The sequence below is a fragment of the Erythrolamprus reginae genome, chromosome 1 (assembly GCF_031021105.1).
Source record: "Erythrolamprus reginae isolate rEryReg1 chromosome 1, rEryReg1.hap1, whole genome shotgun sequence".
NCBI classification, from domain to species: domain Eukaryota; kingdom Metazoa; phylum Chordata; class Lepidosauria; order Squamata; family Dipsadidae; genus Erythrolamprus; species Erythrolamprus reginae.
This window is the reverse complement of record NC_091950.1, coordinates 381,044,378-381,067,576: the sequence shown is the minus strand read 5'-3', so window position 1 is coordinate 381,067,576 and position 23,199 is coordinate 381,044,378. Positions and strand designations below refer to the sequence as shown.

Here is a 23,199-nt window from a genome sequence, read left to right as displayed (position 1 = left end):
TTCTTTGATTATATACCGTAGTATTTAATGGTTGCTGAGCTCTGCTTAATGTAATTGAATTACAGTAAAATTAACCACTGTGCTGGGTGGCACAGTGGTTAGAGTGCAGCACTGCAGGCTACTTCAGCTAACTGCTAGCTGTAGTTCAGCAGTTCAAATCTCACCACCGGCTCAAGGTTGACTCAGCCTTCCATCCTTCCGAGGTGGGTAAAATGAGGACCCAGATTGTTGAGGGCAATATGCTGACTCTGTAAAACCACTATGAAGTGGCATATAAGTCTAAATGATATTGCTAAATTAAAAACCAGTGATAATTTTTTTATGGTAACTAAGTCTTATTTCTATATAGATGTTTTTTATAATGATGTAATAAGAATGAATCATATTTAACCTAAATATGATTTATTTTACTGTGATATGGAAATACCAGATTGGTTTATGGTTTGTGTCAGAATTCCTTTTCATTGTGTAATTTCTTGATTAACTTCTTATTAAAACGATACCCTTCGGATTCAGACTTAGTTGTTACACTTTGTTGAATATAAATAAATGCCTTCAAAAGCACAAGCAACAGCATAGCATAATATTTGCGAGTGTTTGTTAAACAAAGGAACAGAAACACCGTATGGGCTTAAATCATAATTGTTGTATTACTAATGCAAAATCATACAAGTTTCATTATGAAAATGACAGAAACATAGAACCAGTGTATGCTTTTGTTGAAAGATTAAAGAAAAGAACTGAAACCTTGAGGATGTACATGCATAGTTGGGACGGAAACGTTTTTTGTTGTTATGAGATAATCAAGTTAACGCAGCAGATAACCATTTTAGTGGAAGTTGAGAAAGTTTAGAAGTCCCGGCAATTTACTGTGCAACTTACCCTTGAACTCTAAGTACAGAATCCTGAAAAAAGAGGTACATTTAGCTATCTATTTTATTTACAGCAAAAGACCCAAAAGTAACTTACAAACAGAATCTAAATTTGACATTGGATAAAACAGTTAAATAAGTAAAATGTTTCAATTTATGCTGTGTTTGTAAGTTGCTTATAGGCCTTCTGCAAATAAAATTGGCTGATTTGATTTAAACTAAATCAACAGCTTATGCTTATCTGGTATAAATTTTAATTTGGACTCTCAAAAAATAATTTGACATATTGAGCACTATGGGAGAGAGATGCACAATTAGAATTTTAAAGGGTATTTTCTGGCCAGCAATAGCCATCAAAAAGGCATTCCATAATGTTTGAATTTTGAATTCCTTGTCTATGGGAGTAGTTAAATAATTTTGTATATGTCTTTAAGAGATTTAAAAATTAGACAAACTCATGTGTTTTCCTTTGTTTACTGACTGACAAGTTTATCACTGCAGTATTTATTTCAGTAAAAAATTCTAGCAAGCATTTCCAAATTCTTGTTAGTAGAAAATATAATTAAGTTATAATATAATAACAGAGTTGGAAGGACTTTGGAGGTCTTCTAGTCCAAAGTTAATTATAATAAGTTATCTGGGTACAATTAGAACTATGCTAATTAATGATAATAACTAGACTTGGAAATTTGCAACATAAATTTTTGTTCAAAATCTATGCTGCAAAATATGTGCCAATATTATCTGAGGAAGTTTGGCTTCCAAGGGAGCTTATTTCTTATTTAGATGCTTGCCAGAGCTCTGTCAGTTCTTATATAAACAATAATCATGTTCTTCTGTTTGGGGCAAAAAAAAAATTACTATAGAATAGTGTCAAAAATGTGCTTTTGTATTGCAAATGCTGATCCTCTGCTTTTCAAATGGGATGGGTTGCATAATCCATATACTTCCAATTTTTTCTAAATAGAGTAGACAAAGAGAAGTGCAGTCTTCATAATGAAAACTTTACAAATGCATAGAAATTTATAAAAACTAAGGATTGTCACTAAAAATAAAAATTGAAGAAGAAATGTTTTTGTACCTCAGAGTGTTATTGCATGTTTAGAAGCAAGAAGTTGTAAAACGATAGCATTAGGTACTGGTGACTACATCATTTTGACATACTAAAAGTTAAACAAAGGGTTATTGTGAATTTTAATTTATGGAGTTCTAATTACTGGGATAAGGGCAAATTTGATTAACTCTAAAAATACCCAATGATTATGGATAGGAGTGTTTTTGCATACTTATTACTCTAGATTCAAGTTGTTTCCCTGATTACAGTTATTTTCCAAAAAATTAGAGAAAGCCTTGTGGTACCAGTATACATCATCTCTGAAAATATTGAAACCATGAATGCAAAGTGCTGTTTCCTTTCATTTGTAACCATTTGATCTTCTTATCATTAAGCAAATAGTTATATATAAATTATTGAATTTGGGCAAGTGAAACGAAAAGATAAATAATAAGCAATATGTTTCAAACAGTTGTACAAATAATCCAGGCCCTTCATATATATATATAATTGCCATTTACAATATAATCCTACACATATTTACTTTGTACCATGCTGGACTTAATCCTAAACAAGTGTACAAAGAATATTTCTCTCAGTGCTGTAATCCACAAATCCCATTGGGAACATTTTTTAAGGAATATACTGACATTTATGTCAACACACATCACTCAATCCTATGCATTTCTTTCTTTGTTAAAGGGACTTCCTTTTGTGCATAGGACTGCCTCCATACCTAAATAAAGAATCTAGTTCAAAACTTTTTTTTTTAAGAAAGGAAAACAAAATCTAATAATTTAAAGTTAAAGTTTCCTTTCAACTTAAATCAGGCCTAAGTTATTCAAATTTGAGAAATGAACAGAAAAGCATTCTTAAAACTTTATGGAAGTTCAAAGTTTCTTTTTAAATTTAAATTTCTATTGCTCAAGGACAGTGATGCCTCAATGAAATATGAAAACTAATTTTTTTAAAATTTTGATGGATAATTTTCAAATTATATAAACAATATAAACAGAATAAACTTAGTCTGATAGTGAAGAAACTTTTGCAGAGCGACTGTTATACAGGTTCCAATAGTTCCTTTACTAGTTTCTCTAAAGCAAAAACATGTTCATCCACATCTTCTGGTACAAGATCCCTGAGGGAATTGCAGAGTTCAAATAGGTATTCTGTATTTCTTCCACTAGGACCAACTGCATGAAAAATCTGTTCGGCAATATCTTCTAGGGGTGCAGGTCCGAGGTAGTTAGGGTTTTCACAGGTTCCAATATATAACAGCACATTAAAAGGTTCCACTGCAGGATCTTTGGGATAGAAGACAATAGTTGTAGTCCTATATCCACCCTTCTCTCGAAAATCAAGATAGGCTTTTACTTCAACTTCTTGTCCTATTGGCAGTTTGTATGCAACACCCCATACACAGCCCTGTAGAAGAATACAACCAGAAAGATAAAACATACAAAGATCAGACTCTATCAAAGAGCTGCAGAGGTCACTCTTCCAAACTATTATTGTCAGTAATGCATGCACATAACGTCTTTAATGAAAAACTAGAAAACAGGATATTAATGAGGGAACTGCAAATTCTCAAACCCAGGTTTCAATTTTTTTAATTGGCTTTCTTCCTTTCTCATGTTTTCTTCCAGGGTTTTACTACAGTTAAGAACTCTATTTCTACTCTCCGACACCTCTCTGCAGATACTTCATCTACAAGTACTGTTAATTTAGGACAATTGATGAAGATAAGCTAAAAATATTGCTAATTTCTAGTTATTTTAACTCTGCACTATTAGCATGACGACAAGGTATTGATTTCAAATAACTAGTTTGCAATGATTGGAGTTTGTTTTGCAATGCAAATGCTGGGGAAAGAAAGAAAAAAAACCCCAAGCTAAACTATTCTTTGCTTATAGAGGAAACTGTCTGCTAACATAATAGGCTCTAACTGCACAGCAGTATGAAAAAACTTACCAGAAAAGTACAGAAGAATTCACAGTGACAGACACTGTGTTGCATTTTGCTGATCTTGTCAAGTACAAAAGGTTGAAATCTGTAGCTGCCATTACTCTGATCTAAATTCGGCAGGACAACTAGTAGTGTTCAAACCATCTTGTTTTCATGACATTTATATTTATTCTCAAGAAAATATAAATACTGGGAGTGTATCACTGATGCTACTTAGAAACAATATACAGTACACAATTGAGACTTCAGGGCTACATGTAGTGACCATATCTCTCCAAAACTTGCTTTCAATTGTATTTTTAAGAAAAACTGCTCAGTGCATCATAAGTAAATGGTACCTATTTTAATGTATATTATATCACAATTAAACTATGGCAAACTGATTTTATTTTTGTCTTTGACTTTTTAATCTTGGTTTCACTTAATTTTTTTTACAGGGTCCCATTTAGCATACCATCTAGAAGTCAAGAGTGGTCCTTGGTATGAACGCCCCAATGTAGAAGAAATAAAGATATATGATAGTAATATGAACGGAGCTTAATTTATTTTAGTTCAGAGTTTTTACTTTACAAAACATTTGACATGTATTTTCTGTAATATTGCAATAATTTTGCAATACCCTGTAAGTTTTTACTTTTGCTCTTCAGATTTGAAAACAGAAACAGACACGTGGAGGGGGATGAGGTTGAGAGGGCGCAATGATGGCCGAGAGCTTGGCATCAATGGCTTGAGATAAAGCAGAATACATAGTTTGGAGCTCTGGAAAAAGGTTAATAGTAGCAGGCAATAAAGGGGATACCCTAAAGGCCTGGGTTGGACCTGGCTCAGGAGGGATCTTCCATCATGATATCTGGCTCAATTGGACCTAAGCCCCATAAATTAGGTTGGGGTCAATTTCGGTTTGGCTCATCCAGATAAAGCACAGGGACACCTGAGGGAGGCAGATCAGAGGCCTCTGGAGGGTCAGGAGGGCTAACGTACATTTGGGCCTGAACTCTTAAACGTTTAGCCAACCGCTCATGATTTTTTAAACAGAGCTTTGTGCCACCTCTTTTCAGCTCTGGGGGTCCTAGACATGGGTGGAGCTACAGAGGAAGAGGAGGAGGCCTGGGGGATAGTTTCAATTTCATCACAAGTAGGCCTATCGTCCAGGGGACCTTTAGAAGAAGTGCCTCTCTTGGAATGGAGGAAGCCATGGCCTGAACAAATTACAGGAACAAGGCCTGAGCCAAAGGGGGAGAAGCTACTATGAATAGGCAAAAATTCCCAAGAGGAAGGAGGCCCAAGCTCCTAAGCCCAGGAGCGTCTGCAGCTCAAAGACAATCTGGACCAATCCAAAGTTCGTGCCAATGAGTACAGATGGGCCAGGCCTCGTAATTTTTAAAAAAAACAAAGCACGCTGGTTTAGAGGCCTAGCCAGGGAGTTAGCCTGAGGGTCTCACAGCCTACTCTGGGCCACACGGTGGACTTTATGGTGCCAAGCGGCTTGCGGAGGACCTTCGTGCCAAAGAAATGCTCCATAGTTTGAATGGAAGAAGACTAAAGTCCAGGAGATGAACAAGAAAGCTTGTTATGTATCCCACACCGCCGGAGAAAGAAGGGCCACAAATAATAACCTCCCAGCCAAGTAGATTTACTTGTACATGCAATCTGGCAGTGGCGCAAGCAGGGTGATTGCAAAACTCGCGGCTTTAGCCGCGCCTTCTCCCTTTTGGCGCCGAGCCCCAATAGAGCTGGTGCGAAGTCTAAGACTTTGAAGAGAAAAGCAATGGTAAACTATTTTACTTATTGGTTGAATTTGCAGAGAGAGTGAGAACGAAGAGGGAAGGTGTTTTTGAGAGGAGCTGAGCCACCACGCGCCCTGCCGGTAGGAGGAGTGAGCGAATTCTGGTGAAGGGGCAGATCCAGCAGTCTTTTTAAAGACAAGGCTCGGTCCTATGCGGATTGGGCAGCGAGGAACCCATGCGACTGCTGGACCCGCTCTTTCAGTACGGAGAATATACTCTATAGAACTGGCACTTCAAAGAGAAAATAATCTTAATGTTTTTTTTCTATATTTTTATTGATTTTTTAATTTTAGAATAATACTTACCAAATATATTTAAAATCAAGTTGTGTTTATATGGACAGGACACTAATTTATTTGCTATTCAAAAGTTTAAATAGCTGCTTTACCAGTAGTAACTGACCAACGAATGTTTTTAGTATGATTGTTGAATTAATGTAATGGAAGTTTTTAAAGTAGATTTTTAAGGATTGTTTTTATGTATATTAATTGGATTGATTTTACTACTGTTTCTTTGCATATGTTGTGAGCCGCTCCAAATCCGTAGAGAGGGGCGGCATACAAATCCAATTAAATAATAATAATAATAATAATAATAATAATAATAATAATAATAATAATAATATTATTACTACTTGCTCACCTATGGTAGAGTCCAACACAAATATTTAATATATATATACAACAGCAAGAAAATGCCACTAAGGGTGAATTTGGCACAGGATGTGTCTATGTGCACTGTCTAATAGCTTATTTTTCAGGCTGCAATATATCAATGCTTTCTCCAATCCTGAAGACATAAGATCCACAAGTGGAACTACACATTATAGGGAGCCTATACATTATCTTTTGATTTCCCCCCATATCTACTCTGGGACACTAATAGTAAACTTGTTTGAAAGTTAAATTATTCTTTATAACAGCACCTCATTACATGCAGTGCTCGCTTAACAAACATTTGTTCAGCAGCTGAACTTTCAACAACGGTGAATGGTAGTTATGGCTGTTCTCTGAGGTTACAGCTGCTGTAGTGCCAACTTTATTACTGAATTGTTATTATGGTTCATTTCACAGTCAACTAGATGTTTATATTGGATTTGGTACTTTCCCCCAGTCACTGAATCCCTCTCAAGGATCTGGGTTAGGCAATTGCTTATGTTTCATATTTCTTAACTGCCCATCTCACTTGAGCGGGGAGGGAAATGTTATTTGTAGTGTTAAAGATATCACTGTAGGATGTAAGCTGTCCCAAATAAAGCTGCCTTTTACAATTGACTAATGGGGATTTTGCCAATGCCAATGTTTTTCAAGTAGTGCTCCAGGTGTTTTGGGATTGCACCCAAGGGTGCAATTGGAACTATCTTTGTTTTTTTGCCAGTCATTCTATTTTTCAGTTTTTTGTATTTTTATTTTATTCAGTTCTTTCACAGTAGTTATAAAGCTAATGCCTCAGTGATTAAGTGAACTAATGTTTTTTTCTAAAAATTCAAAATAAATGCTAGTTTTGGCCAACATGTCATAAAATGTGGTCATATAACTGCATGTCGTTGCAAATAGCCATAAATATGACCTGGTTACCAAGCGTCTGAAGTTGTCATGAAACTGCACGGTGGGGTGGGATTGTTGAAACTCTGAATTTGAGTCATAAATGGCTCCCTGCTAGGTCCATCACAACCTCCAAAGGTTACTGACCAGTCATAAGTTAAGAACTACTTGTAAATATAGAAAAGATAGGCTACTAAGTTTAAAAAGAATTTTCCAGAGAGACATTTGCCTTTCCTCTAATTTCATGAATTTAGGTTACAGCCAAATCTTCTTTGATTTATAGATTATTAGTTTCTAAAAGAAGAATCAGGAGATATTTGGGAAGATATGGAGGAAAATAAGTGAGTGGGCCAGTTGAAGTCAGAAATTCTGGTCTCAATCCTCTCCATTAAGTAAGGTCTATCTGTACCTTGGCAACTATAAATAGAGAATAAGAAGACGCTAACATGAGGTTCTGAACCCTTTTGTTTAAATAGTAAAAATAACTTTTATGAGACCACCAATTGCAATACAATTTCTTGTAAGTGCCACACAGTTTTAAGAGGTATGGAAATGAAGAAAGAAATTCATTTGTGTTCAACAGATAGTATTGTTAGAATTATTTTCTTACATATAAATTAACTCTCAGCTATTTTCCAGGAGTCCTAAGTAGTCCTTCACTTACAACTATAATTGAGCCCAAAATTTCTGTTGCTAAGTGAGACGTGTTACTGTAATTGTTAAATTAGTAACATAGTTGTTAACTGAATCAGGTTTCCCCATTGTTTTTATAGTTATAGTTTATAGTTTATTAGATTTGTATGTCGCCCCTCTCCGAAGACTCTTTTTTTTTGCTTGTCAGAAGGTCGCAAAAGGCAATCTCGTGACCCTGAGACCCTTCAATGGTTATAAATATGAATCAGTTGCCAAGCATCTGAATTTTGATCATGTGACCATAGGGATACCTCAATGGTCATGTGTGAAAAATGCTCATGAGTCACTTTTTTCCAGTGCTATTGTAACTCTGAATGGTCACTAAATGAACTGTTGTTAGGACTACCATGTTTCTCTGAAAATAAAACCCTCTCTTAATATTTTTTGAACACTGAAATAAGCACTTGACCTTATTGCCATGCTTTCAAAAGCCCAATTGGGTGTATTATCAGGGGATGTCTTATTTTTGGGGAAACAGGGTACCTATACAGGTAGTTCTTAATTGGCAATTGTTCAAAGTTAAAATGGATTGCAAAAAAAGGAACTTACAGCTTGGATTTAAAGTTTCAATGGCCACCCTCATCCATGGTCACATGCCTGCATTTTTGGCACTTGGCAACCATCCCACATTTACAACTTTTTGCAGCGTCCTGTAGTCACATGACTACAATTATTATTTTTTGCTGGAAATTAGCTTTGCTTCTGGTTTGCTGCAAAAAATGCCCACTGAGGATGATTGATTTGCTTAATAACTGCAGCGGCCACTTTACAATTGCTGCATTTAACAACTACTGCAAAAAAGGTCATAAAATCAGGTGCAGTCATGTTATTACTTAACACTGGTACAACTCACAACAGTAATTGAGGACTAGCTGAATGGATATGGGGCAGGAAAGAAAAAAGATCTTAAAGGTGAACAGGAATCAATTTATTTGAAACTATTATTATGCATAATAAGATATTTTTGGGGGGGAAATGGAACTAGTTTCTTGAATAGGGCTTTTGTTCATGAAAAATGTTGATTTGATACATATTAGGCTCAAGATGGTTCCTGGACCATCACTTTGAATTTCCTTCTTCATATCTTTGGAGGAAAACAGTAACAATTGAAATTCTATGCATATTTGTTTTGTAGTAATTTACGTTGTGTTTATGAATTTATATCCCAATTGATGTGTATAAGACTGCAGGTTAAAATTCTAGCTCTCTCTATATCAGAATTAGGAAGGCAGATGCTACATGCCACTATTGAGGACAAAACATATTTATAGAATATGTAAAATACAACTACTGTACCTCAGGATCTTCAATAAGTGTCACAACTCTTCCAGGCTAAAATTTAAAAACAAAACAAACAAAAAATCAGTAAAAACTTTAATTGTATGAGCTGGTACAAAAGTGAAGTTTTTAAAAAACAAAAATCCAAACCACAGGATTGTTAAATAAATGAAATATAAAGTATTTGAATTCTGTCATAGTGATGGCATATTTGCTGGCTGAGGAGGTTATATTTGCTAAGAATACAGATTGTATTGTAAATCCATTTGTAATCATTTATGTACAAGAATGCTTTTAGGCTGGTTTAATCAAGCAAAACAATTCACCTCAGTAATAATAGCAAACCAATAAAAAGTGCCATATAATTCTCAAGCACATTTATCTTTGGTTCCTCAGCCCTTAAATACCTGTTAAATATTTTCATAGACTTTAAAATATCACAATGCTCATTTTATTTCAGAAGACAGCTACTTCCATAAAAGGAGAGATCCAGGAGATAATGATTTTAAAAAAACGAATTCCCTTCTATAGATATTTTTTTAGATGTGGGAATATTCTAACTGTGCTCCTTCTATTTGCTTTGTAGAGGCAGATTCTACTTGGAGCTCTCAAGTAGAAATGATTTCATAGATACTAAGGTCTCTTATCTTTAACTCTTTAAACCTGCGACTTTGCCATATTCTTCTATCATTTCTATTAAATTTGGTATTGCTATTATGGGGTTTTCAACTATGAAGGCCACATCATTGGCAAAAGCTTGTACTTTATAAGTTTCTTTTCCAATATTTAACCCTTTGATTTTATTATTTGCCCTTATCTTAATCAACAAAACTTCCAAGGTTAATATAAACTGTAGAAGTGAGAGGGGGCAACTCTGTCTCACCCCTTTGAAAATCTCAAAATTTTTAAGTTGTTCATTATTTAGTATAATTTTTGCTGTTTGATTTGAATATATTGCGTCTATTACATTAACAAATTTTGTCCCAAATCTCATTTTATTTAATTGCATTTTAATAAATGTCCAATCTACATTATCAAATGCTTTTTTTGCATCTAGAAATACTAATGACATCTGTCTTCCTGGATGTTGTTCATAAAATTCTAGTGTGTTTATGATCGTTCTTAAATTGTTTTTTATTTGTCTACCTGGTAGAAAGCCATTTTGATCTTCATGTATTATTTCACCTAAAAATCTTTTTAAATCTTAGTGCACAGATAAAAGTACAAATTTTATCATCAACATTTAATAGGGATATTGGTCTATAATTTTGTATCTTATCTTTGTCTATACCTGTTTTATGTATTAAAGTTATTAGTGCCTCCGACCAGGATTTAGGAATTTTGCCATCCATTATAATCCAGCTAAAAATTTCTAACATATTCGTCATTACTACATTACTTTCTATTTTGTACCATTCTGCCGGTATAGCATCCGGACCTGTGGCTTTGTTGTTCTTTTGATTTTTTAAGATTGTCTGTAGTTCAACCATAGTAAATGGAATATTTAGCCTAGTCTGTTGTTCTTCGGATAGTAAAGGTAAATCTGAGGAATTCAAGTATTGGAAAATCTCTTCTTCTTTTGTTACTTCTTTCCTGCATAGCTCCTTGTAAAATACCTCCACTATTTTTGATTTTTCCTCAGTTTTAAATTTTATCATTCCTTTATCATCTACCAATTTCTTTATTATTTTTGATTGTCTGTGTTTTCTTAGTTTGAATGCAAGCCATCGTCCTGGTTTATTAGTGTGTTCAAAGTATTCCTGTTTAGCTCTTTTAATTTTTTCGGCTATTTGGTCTTGTTCAATAAGCTTTATTTTATGCTTAACTAGTTCTATTTTTCTTTTTATCTTTCGATCATCTGAATTGTGTTGTGATACTACTTCTAATTCCTTTAATTCTTTTTCTAATTGTTCATATTGTTTCTTTTTTTCTTTATTTCCCCCCACAGTATAAGAGATCGTTAGACCCCTAATATATACCTTTGCGGTATCCCATAAGTTTTGTGGAGTTGTTTGAGTTTTTATTAATTTTAAAGAAAATTTCTAATTCTTTTTCTATCCATTCCCTATATTGTGGGTCTCTTGTAATATTTCTATTCATCTGCCATTTGATTTTTTTCCTGTGTCTTGGTCTGCTGATGTGTTGGTGTCTATCTCTATTTCTTTAATTTGTTCTATGGTTGTTTTCGAGGGCCAAAGCATATTTATTCTTGTGCAGATTTTATGAGGGTTTGAGTAATAGGTATATTGTCTAGTTAAAGGGTGTTGCTCCCGCCAGATGTCATTTAATAATAATTCTGACCTCATTTTCTGAAAAGTAATTGGCAGTATTGTTTTCTTTTTCTTGTCTTTCTTTTTACCTGAATGATCCAGTAATCTATTTGAGATTGCGTTGAAATCACCTATTATAATCATGTTCTCAATAGCTAGTTAATTTATCTTTTGATGTAATTGTTTATAAAATTCTGTTTCATTATCATTCGGTGCATAAATGGAGACAATAACGAGAGGGTTTGGATCTATATTCACTTGTACAATTAAAATTCTACCTTCCTGGTCAGTGTATAGTTGTTTGGAGTTTATTGAATTATCTATATACATTGCAATACCTCTCTTTTTTTGATCTGATAAACTAGTAAAAATATTCCCTAATTTTGGATTAAATAACAATTTCCCATTGGTTTTTTTAATATGAGCTTCTTGTAATATAATTATCTGTGCTTTTTGTTTTTTTAGTTTTGAAAATATTTGATTTCTTTTTCTTGGTTAATTTAGTCCATTCACGTTAACTGAGAATATTTTCATATCTTCCGACATGGTTATTTATAGTATTTCTTGGTGTCCTTAGATTCACGCTGTAGTTGTTTTCTTCTTGCACCGGTGGCTTCCTCCTTCTCCTGCTTGGTGGCACCCAACTCAGCTTTTCTTATAGATATTTCCCTCCTTGGTTGTTCAAATTTGTTGATACCACTTGTTTCGTAAAATTCTCTAGCATCTTTAAAGAGAGGCCTTCTGGAATGAGCCAGCGGAAGGTTATATTTTCCTTAATTAAAATTCTGGTCAGAAAGTAATATTCCCTTCTGCTTTCTCGAAGGATTTTTATATACTTAAATTGGATTTCTTCTGGGATCAGTTTTTTGACAACAAGGATCTTCCTCCAGAATGAAGTTGATCTTGGGAAATAGTCCAAATTTTAGTCCAAATTATAGCAGATTTTAGTCCAAATTGAAATTATAATCCAGTTATAGTCCAATAAATTGTGGCTAATTATGGCAGGTTAGAATCCAAAGTAAAGTTATAAGTCAGTTGTAATCCAATAAAGTCCAAATTGTATTAAAATGTAATCCAAGTTCAAAATTGTAATCCAAATTATAATTGCAGTCAAATTGTATCAAGTTATAATCCAAATTAAATTTATAATCCCATTATAGTCCACCTCGAATTTTTATTCATCTACAATTAATCCATTTATTTATGATCTGCGTTTCTTCCAAATAGTCCGATTTAGATTTCTTCTAGTTCGTTCACTCCTGATTATTTAAGGCGAATATAGACTTCAAATTTCAAAAAGCAGGTTAATCGATTGCAACTCAGTCTTTTATTTTTAGTTATGTATCCTCTGTTCCACTGTATCTATTTTTTTCCTTTTTAACTTTTATATAAATTTAGTTTCTGTTCGTTTTCAAAAAGTAATCCTTCCGCAAATAAAAACAGTTCCGGGAACAATAGCCGCTTCCAATTCTCTTTTTTCCGTTCTTTAAGGTTTTAGATTCTTAATTCTTAATTCTTAATCTGCCCTCATCCCCTGGATTGCTCTTCAGGGATGGGAGATCAACCATAAAAGATAATATTTTTCTATTTTTACGATTTATGCTTAAGAAAAGAGTTCCGGCTGCTTCTTCCCTTTTGCCCAAGGATATGAAGTTTTCTTTACTTCTCTTTGTCCGCCTTTTAATTTAAGAAATAATTTCTTTTAACTTTTAAAGTTGTGGAACCCAAGGAATTTATTTTGTGATTTACTTTCTTCTTTTCTTACTTTTCTGCTCTTCTGTTCTTCTCTGTCGATTTTATTATTATTTGACTTCTTCTGATCGTCTCTCCCTTCCTCTGGCGTGGTCGTGCTGCTGTGGCCATGTCTTCAGCAAACCAAGACACGGTTTTTCCTTCCCCAAAGCTGCGGGGCTATCCCTTCCCTCCGGAGCGTCGGCGTTTGGCTCCTTAGGATCCGGGAGACCCCCTGTTCTTTGATTGGGTCGTCCGAGCCCGATCAGATCGCGAAGAGCGACCTTTTGGGGGGAAAAGGGAGCGTCGGGGACAGAGCCCTGTCCTGGACCTCCCGCTGCAGCTCCGTTCCCAACCGCCACTTGCTAGATTCTCTATCTTATCTGAATTCTTTTTAAAAAGATGAAAATGATTATGATAGTAAAAGCAGGAAACTGGCATGCTACAAAACAGAAGCCTCTAGAATCATGTAGTATTTGAGTCACATATATATCTTATTAGGAAATGAAACTTGGCTTTAGGAACTGCCTTGCCTTCTGATAAATGAGCATTATGTAATTGGCTATGCATATAGTAGTATGATAGTTATGTTCTGAATCCACCTACCACTATGTTTTCAAAATTTTAAATTTGCCCCTAGCCCATAGCTACTAGGTTTGCCTTCTGTTGTGTAATTGTAATAACCAATATAGTCATATGGGTGATGAGATTTGCCTGGAGATTGTTTATTGGTTTATTTATTAATTAGATTTCTATGCCGCCCTTCTCGAGGCGACTCAGGGCAGCGTACAGCATTATAAATGCAACAATATGTAAAGAAATCTAAATTACCATAAAAGAATTATACTAATTTTTCCATTTCGGAGTGAACGGCATATAAATACAATTAATCAATCACTAAAAAGTATTTTAAAAACCCACACAGTCATGCGCATTTATCCAATTCAATCATATATAATATCATCCGGAGACTATCTCATCATTCATGGCCCCCATGCCTGCCGGCAGAGGTAAGTCTTAAGAGCTTTACGAAAGGTTGTTGAGGTCTGGATGGATGGTATACGTCTGGTGGAACCAAGAAAAATGTCTATTGAATATCTTTCTTGCTGAGGTATTGCTGGCCTTCTATCCTGTGTGCTTTTCTAAAAGGCAATGGGTCTGAGGACCCCAAATGAAGCTGAAGCTGTCAGATACAAGAAATTGGGAACCAGGATAGAGTTCAAAATGCTACAAGTTTATTTTATGCTACCTATACATAGACATTTGATCTACTAATGGTTAAGATGAATTGGCTCCACATAAGAGTTAACAGACTTCAAGGTGTCTCATTTGGGTGTAAACATTCATATGTCTAATTGTGTTAAAATGAGGACATCTGGTATCTAACAGCTAGGACAGTGGTCCTGACAGACAGAAATTTTATATTGGTCATTGACTAATAAAAACTCCATAAAACAAAGCAAAATTATCCTTTAACTTCAATAAATCTTGGCAACCATTTATAGGCAAAGTTTATACATACTATGTATTCTACATGTATTTCTGTAAACATAGCAGGATTTTGCTATAGTACAGTATAGTATAGTATTTAATAGATAATGCAAATGAAAATGTTAGTGCCTTGGAAATGTATGTAAAAGGGGTAATCAACTGGTGATGAATTTCTGTGTAGAACTGACAATACAAAAGAACATGGTCTGCGGTTTCTATAGCAGCCAAGTCACGGACAATATCTGCTTTCATATGGGGCTTTCCTATAGTTCCTTTAAAAAAACAGCTGTAGGGGAAAATGGCATTGTGTTATCTTAGTTAAAAACTTTTTAAAAGGCCTAAGCTAAGGTGCTACCTCTTAGTCTGATTTTGTATCAACAATATAGAATCTGTATTCATATTACTATTACTGTATTTGTGATTACTATTTCTCTGAACTTTTAAAAACAGAATTGTTTACAATTTGGACATTAACTGATAACTAAATTAAGTCACTTTTTCATTAAATGTTTAGAAGTACATAGGTACTGTTTTATCGAGTCATGAAGATGTTTAGATAATTAATCTGTATGTTGTATGTTGTATGTTGATTTTCTAATTTCTGTATTATATTCCATTATCTACATTAGTACTAATTTATATCAAAAAACCCTTAATCTTTATAGCTTTCTTTGGCATACAGATGAAAAGATAAATGTAAAAATATATTTCTTAAAGTACTTTTTTGTTAATTTACTGTGGGTGTTTTAAACTTTTAAATAAATTTTCAAAATTTGTTGTAAAGATTTCAGACTGGAGATGTGAATTTGCATAAAAAGCAAACAACATTATTGAAAGGTGTAAGCTCTACTGAATATTAATGTTTTTTCATATTGTCTAATCCCAGAAGAATGCCAATTATTTTTAAGTATTGGCTCATTTATGTTGAAGTCAGTCAGTATTTCTGATGACTGACAAATCTGCTGCATATACAGCAGTAAATAACATAGCCTTGCCTTGTCAATGCCATTCTCCTAGATTGCTGGATGTTTCTGAACTCCATTGTTTCCTCTGCTCCACAAATACTATTTAGAATTTTATAAGCTCTATAATCCTTGTATAGCGAGAGGCACACTGGGTTTCAAAGTACTGAAAAATTTAATATTTTTGTTCAAATATTTTTATTTTTATAAAATGGAAAATAGGAAATGCTTCACTTGTTTTAATCTTAATTCATAGATATTGTTATTAACCTATGGCAGGCAATGCTTTCTGGAAAGCATTTTCAAATAATAACTAGACCATAGCTTATGATCAGTCCTTTATTTAGGCTACAAATTCTCAATACGGTTTTCTAAGAAATCCCTGAAATTGGAGAAGTATACATCAATGGGCTTTAGCAGGCAATGAATAGCATTTTGTTAAAATTACAGACACCTCCACTAATAACTAAAATTCTTTATTCTGAGAAAATTAGGTGTTATGGTTAAAAAAATATTTTTATGCTTAAACCAGAATGATTTAAGTACTTGCATAAAAACAAACATTTTACAATTTGACCAAATATATTTAAAAATGCCTCACACATTAACAAATAATCTAGATCAACACAACCAATTTTCTTATAATATCAAATTATTTAGAAGAGTGAAATCCAGTGCATCCTGGTGGTGCTTGAAATCAGCTTTTTAAAATTCTGTTTAACTGTAAGAAGCAGGTTGTTAGTCCCTGCTACTTGCTTGCTTTGGTTTAACTCCACAGAATTTTGGTTCAAATTAAAAGGCAATCTAATTTCTATGGATAGCATATAAAATGATTAGTAATATGCTTCTGTTGATATAACTCAGTAGTTTGATTAAGAGTCATACTTCCATATTTCTGGATTGTTACAGGACAGAAACAAATGGAAATTTGAGCACAACTCCATACAAATCATATGCAGAACCTTCAGAATGATTTATCCCTGGTGTTTTATGGGAACTATCTGTACTACATATTACTTACTCATATACTATGGACTTATTCATTTTAAAGATTTATATAGCTTCTTATTTTATACAGCATAAAATAAGTGGGCAGTTTACAAACACACACAAAAAAAGAATCAAAACCAGTATAAAAAGGTGGACCACTGATGTGTGCTCGCCTCCGTGGCTCTGAGTGGTAGTGGAGTTCAGCGCAATTATGCTACTGCACCTTGTGTTTTGGTATTTATTTTTGTTTCTGCCGAAACAAAAAACCGTGCCAAAACACTGGAGCATCTGCATCTCCACACGTGATTTTGCTACCTGCACAGGTGCAGTAGCATAATTGCGCTGGGCTCCGCTAGCACTCAGAACTACGGAGATGAGCACACGTCAGCGTCCTACCTTAGCAGCCCTCCTCTGCCCTTATATCTACCAACAACTTTATCAAGCTCCAGCCAGAGACTATCTCAACTTTGTTGGAAAAACAAAGTCTTCAAGATTTTTTAAAAAACCAAGTGGATAGAGGTCTGCTGGATCTCTGAGGGAAGGGTGTTCCAAAGGGCAGGAGCTATTACTAAGAAGGCAGACTACTTCAATCCTGCTAGATGGCAACATTTAAGGGAAGGAACCTTGAGCAAACCCATACTATCTGATCTAATGGAGAAGGCAAATAACCTCAAGTGGTCCCACAAATAATCTGGTCCCATGCCATTCAGGACTTTAAAAGAGATAATAATCTTGAATTGCAGTAAAAAAGAAAATGAAGATAGTATAGCTTGCATAGCATCATAGTACCAAGGGCAAACCATGAGATGCCCAAAACTTTACATGCCACTGCAATACTGAGTCTGCTGGAGAAGGGCGGCCTAAAAATCCAATAAAATACATCCTAGATCAATTCTGTCTTAAGGATTCTATTTCAATGTAATGTTCTGATGCAGCCACTAATAAATGCTATCTCTATTAAAAATGGAAGGAATAAAATAGCAAATAAAACAAAAAAAATAGGGAAAGGTTGCATACTGGGCAACATGTCCTTGTCTCGATTATACTACAAGTCACAAGTATCCATAATCCTGCTGTACTATGAGCTGCAATGTGCTTTAAACTTCACCTAAGATTTATTAGGTTAGATTCAACAAATACTTTATGTATATTTTGACCAATCCTGCACTTTGATTTGCAAGTATTTTGACCCTTTCTCCTTTATATAACAGTTTTGTTTCATTTATAGTTTGGGGTTCTCTTAGATGGACTTCTAGGTCAGATATATTTTCAGTTAAGCTAACTGTTGTAAACTGTTGTAAATACCCAGCAGTAAAATTTGCTATTTCCTCCCTAATTATGAATTGCCAAAGTTTTTCATAGGGCTGAAAAACAGCTCCAAAGCATGAAAATTCCCATAACTATACTTACAATGAGTTACTTTTATGGAATTCAGTATTTTACTTTCTTTAAAAATAAAATTTCTCATTAATATCCAAACTTCTATTTTATCTCAATATGTCCGCAGAACCATGTTCCAGTAGCCTGTTGGATCACCTTTGGCAAACTTGAAGCCTGTGGCAATGAGCGCCCCCCCCCCCCCGAAACCAGTGGTTTCCTTTTTGATAACCTTCCCTTCAGATCATTCTTCTTCAGTGTCTGTCTTATGGTAGAATCATGAATACTGGTATCAGTGCATTATTCAGTGCAAGAACAGCCTGATTCTTTACCGTTCTCTGGGTTCTTTATGATCTTCCAGAAAATGGAAAACATTTATGGTGGATGACCAGTCTTAGGAATAATAGTGATGTTGCATTTTCTCCATTTGTACACTACCTGACTGAATTGATGGAGGCCATACTAGTCTCATGAACAGCAACATTTTTTCTTAGAGCTACAAAATTGAGTATGTTTACACAAACCTGGACTGTGAGCAACATTCTGATAATGACAGGCAATGTTTGTTTTATTAATAGGCTCACATGAGATCTGAAGACATTGTAAGTCAAAGTGTTGCAGGATTATGGATAGCTCCAAAAGAGTCATATACTTTCTCTTCTATCTTTTTCCTTCCTAGCATGTTTTTGCAAGTACTACAGGATCCTGGCCCAAATTCATCTAATCACCCTTCATGTTTAAGGTGCGACTAGAAATCACAGTCTTCTAGTTTCTAGCCTGGAGACTTACCTACTAGACCACACCAGTTCTTAGACTTTTCCTCATTTTGTTCTGTCAAAAAAGATACTGAAGGACATTCATTTAATCAGAATTTTCTTATTAATAAGTAATAAGTCCTTCAGTATATCAGTAAAGAAGTATATATCAGTAAAGAAGTATATATATAAAAAGAAAATAACAGCTACTATAGTATTTTCTTACAATTATTTAATTTAATCAGAAGTTAGCATAGTTTCAACAGCAATCATAAATCAGAATGGGTTTATGAAATTGTGATTTTTCTAATGTGCCACTGAATTCATGCTTATTTCTTGGTAAGGATGCAATGGTTACAAACTAGGATGTTTTTAGTGAACGAACTTTGGGATCATATTGATACATTTATATAAAAAGAGAAATGGTGTCTGAAGCAGTATAAATGATTTAGAGACAAAATTATTATCAATTAATAATGCAGTGACATTTATTTCAATTAATTATCCAATTCCAATTAATTTTTCATTAGTTTAATGTTGCCCACACATTCATTTTAAATGAAATGTAGTCTGAATTTATCAGTTGATAAATAATTCTATAGATAAATGCAGTCCAAAAATTGAACACTTTAGGCCTCTCAACTAAAATATGGAAAAAAGTGACACTTATTCAAACAAACATTCACTGAGAACATAAAGTGTAAACCCGCATTCTACCCTGGAAATCTTGGAACATTGCTTGATTGCTAATTTTAGAAGAATTGTGGTCTGTAAATTCTGTTATAGTATCACTTCAGAAAGTTGTATATTGTTTCCCCAAATGTTCTTGTTTTGCAATCAAAATCCACATGTAGTAAGTGGAAGTTGGTCTTTTTAAATATTTGAAACAACTTTTTGCATTTTATTTTATTTACTAAACAATCTCATTTGGCTTAATGTAGCCTATTTAGAGAAAACATGGAGGATTGAGCTGTGCATCATTTATTTATCTTATGACATAGTCTGAAATGTTTCTCAAATTATGTTCAGGAAAAAAATGGATACAGCCTTGCTGATGGCAAATGCCTTAAGACAGTTTTAGAGGGAGACAATACTTTTATTGATCTTTAACAACAAATATATGTTGCTCAGGAGATGATCACACTTATTCATATTTGCACAATATGCTAAATAATAACTGACTAAACTATACATGCTAAGCTAAAATAAAACAAATCATGTCTTAGTATGTTGTGCGAATCATTTTAAGCCATAATGTGATTTCTTTGTTTTGATATAACATGTTGGAATACAGCCAGCATTATCCATGGGTTTGGATTTAAGCATGATATGCAAGGTCAGTAATTTTATTTTTAGTAAAAATCAAACCTTGCCATTGAAGTTCTCTTCATAGTGTGTGCAGAAGGAATCTGGGCAAATATAAATAAATGCATAGAAGATCACCCAAACATTGAAATGTGGTGCAACCATAAAAAAAACCCAACACTAACTCGGGAACTTTTCCTTGTTGCCTGCAAGATACACTGTCCTGTCTGCATTTTCCCAACGGGGAAAAATCCTCCCAATTTTACCCAAGTTGCATTGTTGGACTATATTAGTAATCGAGGTTTGTCTGTGTATAGATAAAATAGAGAAGCTAAAAGCATAGAGTGTAATTGTGGGAGACAAAGACACCTTTCCTCTATTATTCCAACAATAATAAGAGCTGGGCTGTGTGCGTGTGAAAAGTGCACCTGGGTTCTGGAATCGCTCCACCCGTAGTAAATTGGCACTCGGCTTATTTTACTCCAAACGTGGAAAATCTGCCTCGGCAATTATGCACACAAACATCAATGCGACCAGTGGGGCACGCAGGGACTTGCCAAGCTCCTCTGCAGCAGGATGACTGGAGCTCTTGTCAATCGCACAGGTCCTACTCCCCCCAACCCTTTTCCTTCTCTGACCCAGTTCGATTCCAACCCAGCTCCCATCTGGGGAGATCACAAGTGACCCCCGCTAACTAATAGGGAGAGCGAGTCCTGGCATCTCTCAGTGCCCCCGCTGGCACCGAGCGGGTGACCAGGTAGCCCCGCTCCTCCGCTCCGTCTGCCTACCGCAGCTCACCTTGCCCGGCACTCCACGGTGATCCGTGCTGCCTTGCCAGAACCTCCTGCTGTAGCCCGTGATGTAGCCTACCATCTTGTCCTCGTAAGGAAAATCCACCTTCCAGATGAGAGAGCCATATCCGAACACCCACATGTTTCTAGCCCCGTCACTCTTTGCTTCGCTGACTGGGGAAGAGGGAGGGGACGGGCAGCAGCGGCCCTGGGGGCTGCTCGGGCTTTGCATATTCTCTCCAGCCTTTTGTTGAGCAGGCAGAGCACACAGCAGAGAGAGCGCAGGGCCCGCGCTCAAAAGAGGGAGCCCCAGCCTCCGAGCGGGCTCCGCTTCCACTTAACCACGTGCCCCTCCACTGGCTGTCTCGCCGGGCGAACTGGGGAGGCAGAGGCGCCGCTGGCTTTTTTTTTTTTTTTTGGCTCAAACTACAGCTCCCGGCATCCCCTTCTGAGCCGGGAAAAGAAAGGCCGGGTGTCAGTCACTGGAGCTGCTCCTGCTCCGGCGAAGCCTCCTGAGGCTCTGGGGAGAGCCGCTCCGAGGCCCAAAAGCGCCGCGCGGGGCTCCCTCCTTTCCTAGAAAGGGAGCCTCACTCGGCCCCGGCAGCCTCGGCGAAGGTCTCGGGTGAGAAGAGCGGGGGACGAAGGGAGCGGGGCTGTGGGTTCCATTGATCTGCCAGGCAGGAAGGAGAAGCGGCCGCCTCTCCTGGGAGGAGGCGCGTTGGCTGCTTCGGCCTTGCTCGGCGAGGAGCAAGCCGGATTGGCGACGGCTGTTTTGGCGCGGCCTTTTGTTTGTTTGTTTGGTTTTGTTTGGTTTTTTTTACAAGACGCCTCCGCCATCTTACGGAATATCCCGCGCCGAGCGGCCGAACCCGGCGAGGGAAACCTCCTCACCGCTTTCCCTTCGGGCTGCCCAGGCAACCGAGAGGGGAGAGGAATCGTCGCGGAGGCAAAGGGGTGGTTGCCGGCTTCCCCCTTTGAGGTTCTTGTGCCAGGCGGCGGGTTTTAACTCCAAGCTAGGGAAATGAGGATCTTGCAAGCCCTCTTGAATCTCAAAGGAGGCGTCCTCGCTCTTGGCTTACTTTTGCTGCAAGAATTAAACCTGTAAACTTTCGTGATGCTTGAATGCGGGCCTTGAATCCAGTTGGGTCAGTGCCCTAATTCGTATTCAATTAATTATTGCATTTCTATCCTTTCCTTCTGGGAGTTTAGAATGCCCGATGTGGGCATCATGTAACAACCTCTGAGGAAGGCCAATTGGAGTAAGATCAGCCCCAAGTCAGCCACTTTCTGGTCTCTTCAGCCTAAACCATAATCAGTATTAATTATTGCCTTGGTGGTGTATTTTCATACATTGCACTGGTGATGAATCAAAGTACTGCTGGATTGGTGGCACACTGAATTATAAACTATATAATTTGTTATGTAGTCATGTACTATAGCGGGTAAGTATACTGTGAGCCATAATGATTTATAGAATAGAATAGAATAGAATTCTTTATTGGCCAAGTACAAGGAGTTTGTCTTGGTGCATATGCTCTCAGTGTACATAAAAGAAAATATAGATTTGTCAAGAATGATGTGGTACAACACTTAATGATTGTCAGAGGTGTCAAATAAGCAATGAGGAAACAATCAATATTAATAAAAATATTAAGGATACAAACAACAATTTACAGTCATACAGTCAGGAAGTGCGTGATAGGAATGATGAGAAAAAACTAGTAATAGTAGTGGAGGCTTAGTAAATAGTTTAACAGTGTTGAGGGAATTACAGTATTTGTTTAGCAGAGTGATGATGTTTGGAAAAAAAACTTCTTGTGTCTAGTTGTCTTGGTATGCAGTGCTCTGTAGCAATGTTTTGAGGGTAGGAGTTGAAACAGTTTATGTCTAGGATGCAAGGGGTCAGTAAATATTTACACAGCCCTCTTTTTGACTTGTGCAGTACAGTATACAGTTCCTCAATGGAAGGCAGGTTGGCAGCAATTGTTTTTTCTGCAGTTCTGATTATCCTCTGAAATCTGTGTCTGTCTTGTTGGGTTGCAGAACCAAACCAGACAGTTATAGAGGTGCAGATGATATTGGGTGAACTCATTCAAAGCATTAAACGTATGTGGGTGACAATTGAGTTATTACATGGAAGAGATTTTGCAGTTATTTGCAATGAGTTTTAAAAAGCAGCCTACTAAGTTTATAAAGAAATTTCTGGAAAGCCTCCTGGCTTTCTTCCACCTACGTAAGTTTAGTTTATACAGTGTGTGAGTGACCTGTGAAAAGGGCCAGTTACCAATGTTGATGCTGTGCAGCTGAAGTTCAGCTCCTCTTGAATCTGAGTGG

General features: G+C 36.0%; 2 protein-coding genes across 5 annotated transcripts in view; one reads left to right on the top strand and one right to left on the bottom strand.

Annotated features, from left to right (window-relative positions):
- Positions 1-23,199, top strand: part of ASB3 (ankyrin repeat and SOCS box containing 3) — a 65,654-nt gene that overhangs the window by 6,740 nt on the left and 35,715 nt on the right. Inside the window, exon 1 of one of the 4 annotated variants that reach the window (XM_070734746.1) lies at positions 21,184-21,487. The exons of 1 other annotated variant lie outside the window; for it this stretch is intronic. Coding sequence is in view for 2 of the 3 variants with exons in the window: in XM_070734744.1 (XP_070590845.1) it covers positions 21,988-22,010 (23 nt within the window). In the remaining variant the exon portion in view is untranslated. Of the gene's footprint in view, positions 1-21,183; positions 22,308-23,199 lie in introns of those variants that run through there. 2 more of the 4 variants (XM_070734744.1, XM_070734745.1) reach the window with 2 other exon arrangements.
- CHAC2 (ChaC glutathione specific gamma-glutamylcyclotransferase 2) lies at positions 627-21,396 on the bottom strand. Its single transcript, XM_070734749.1, has 3 exons — positions 20,873-21,396; positions 9,212-9,247; positions 627-3,351 (listed from the first exon to the last, which is right to left on the bottom strand). The coding sequence occupies exons 1-3, from the start codon at positions 21,095-21,097 to the stop codon at positions 2,986-2,988; spliced, it is 627 nt and encodes a 208-aa protein (XP_070590850.1). The 5' UTR covers positions 21,098-21,396; the 3' UTR covers positions 627-2,985.

Bases quoted from the DNA above. Each gene is read 5' to 3' on its own strand.
- CHAC2 (XM_070734749.1), bottom strand. From the start codon at position 21,097: ATGCAAAGCCCGAGCAGCCCCCAGGGCCGCTGCTGCCCGTCCCCTCCC. The intron at 9,248-20,872 runs GTGAGCTGCGGT...TTTAAATTTTAG, and splicing joins ACCGTGGAGTGCCGGGCAAG to CCTGGAAGAGTTGTGACACT. The intron at 3,352-9,211 runs GTACAGTAGTTG...ATTCTTCTACAG, and splicing joins CACTTATTGAAGATCCTGAG to GGCTGTGTATGGGGTGTTGC.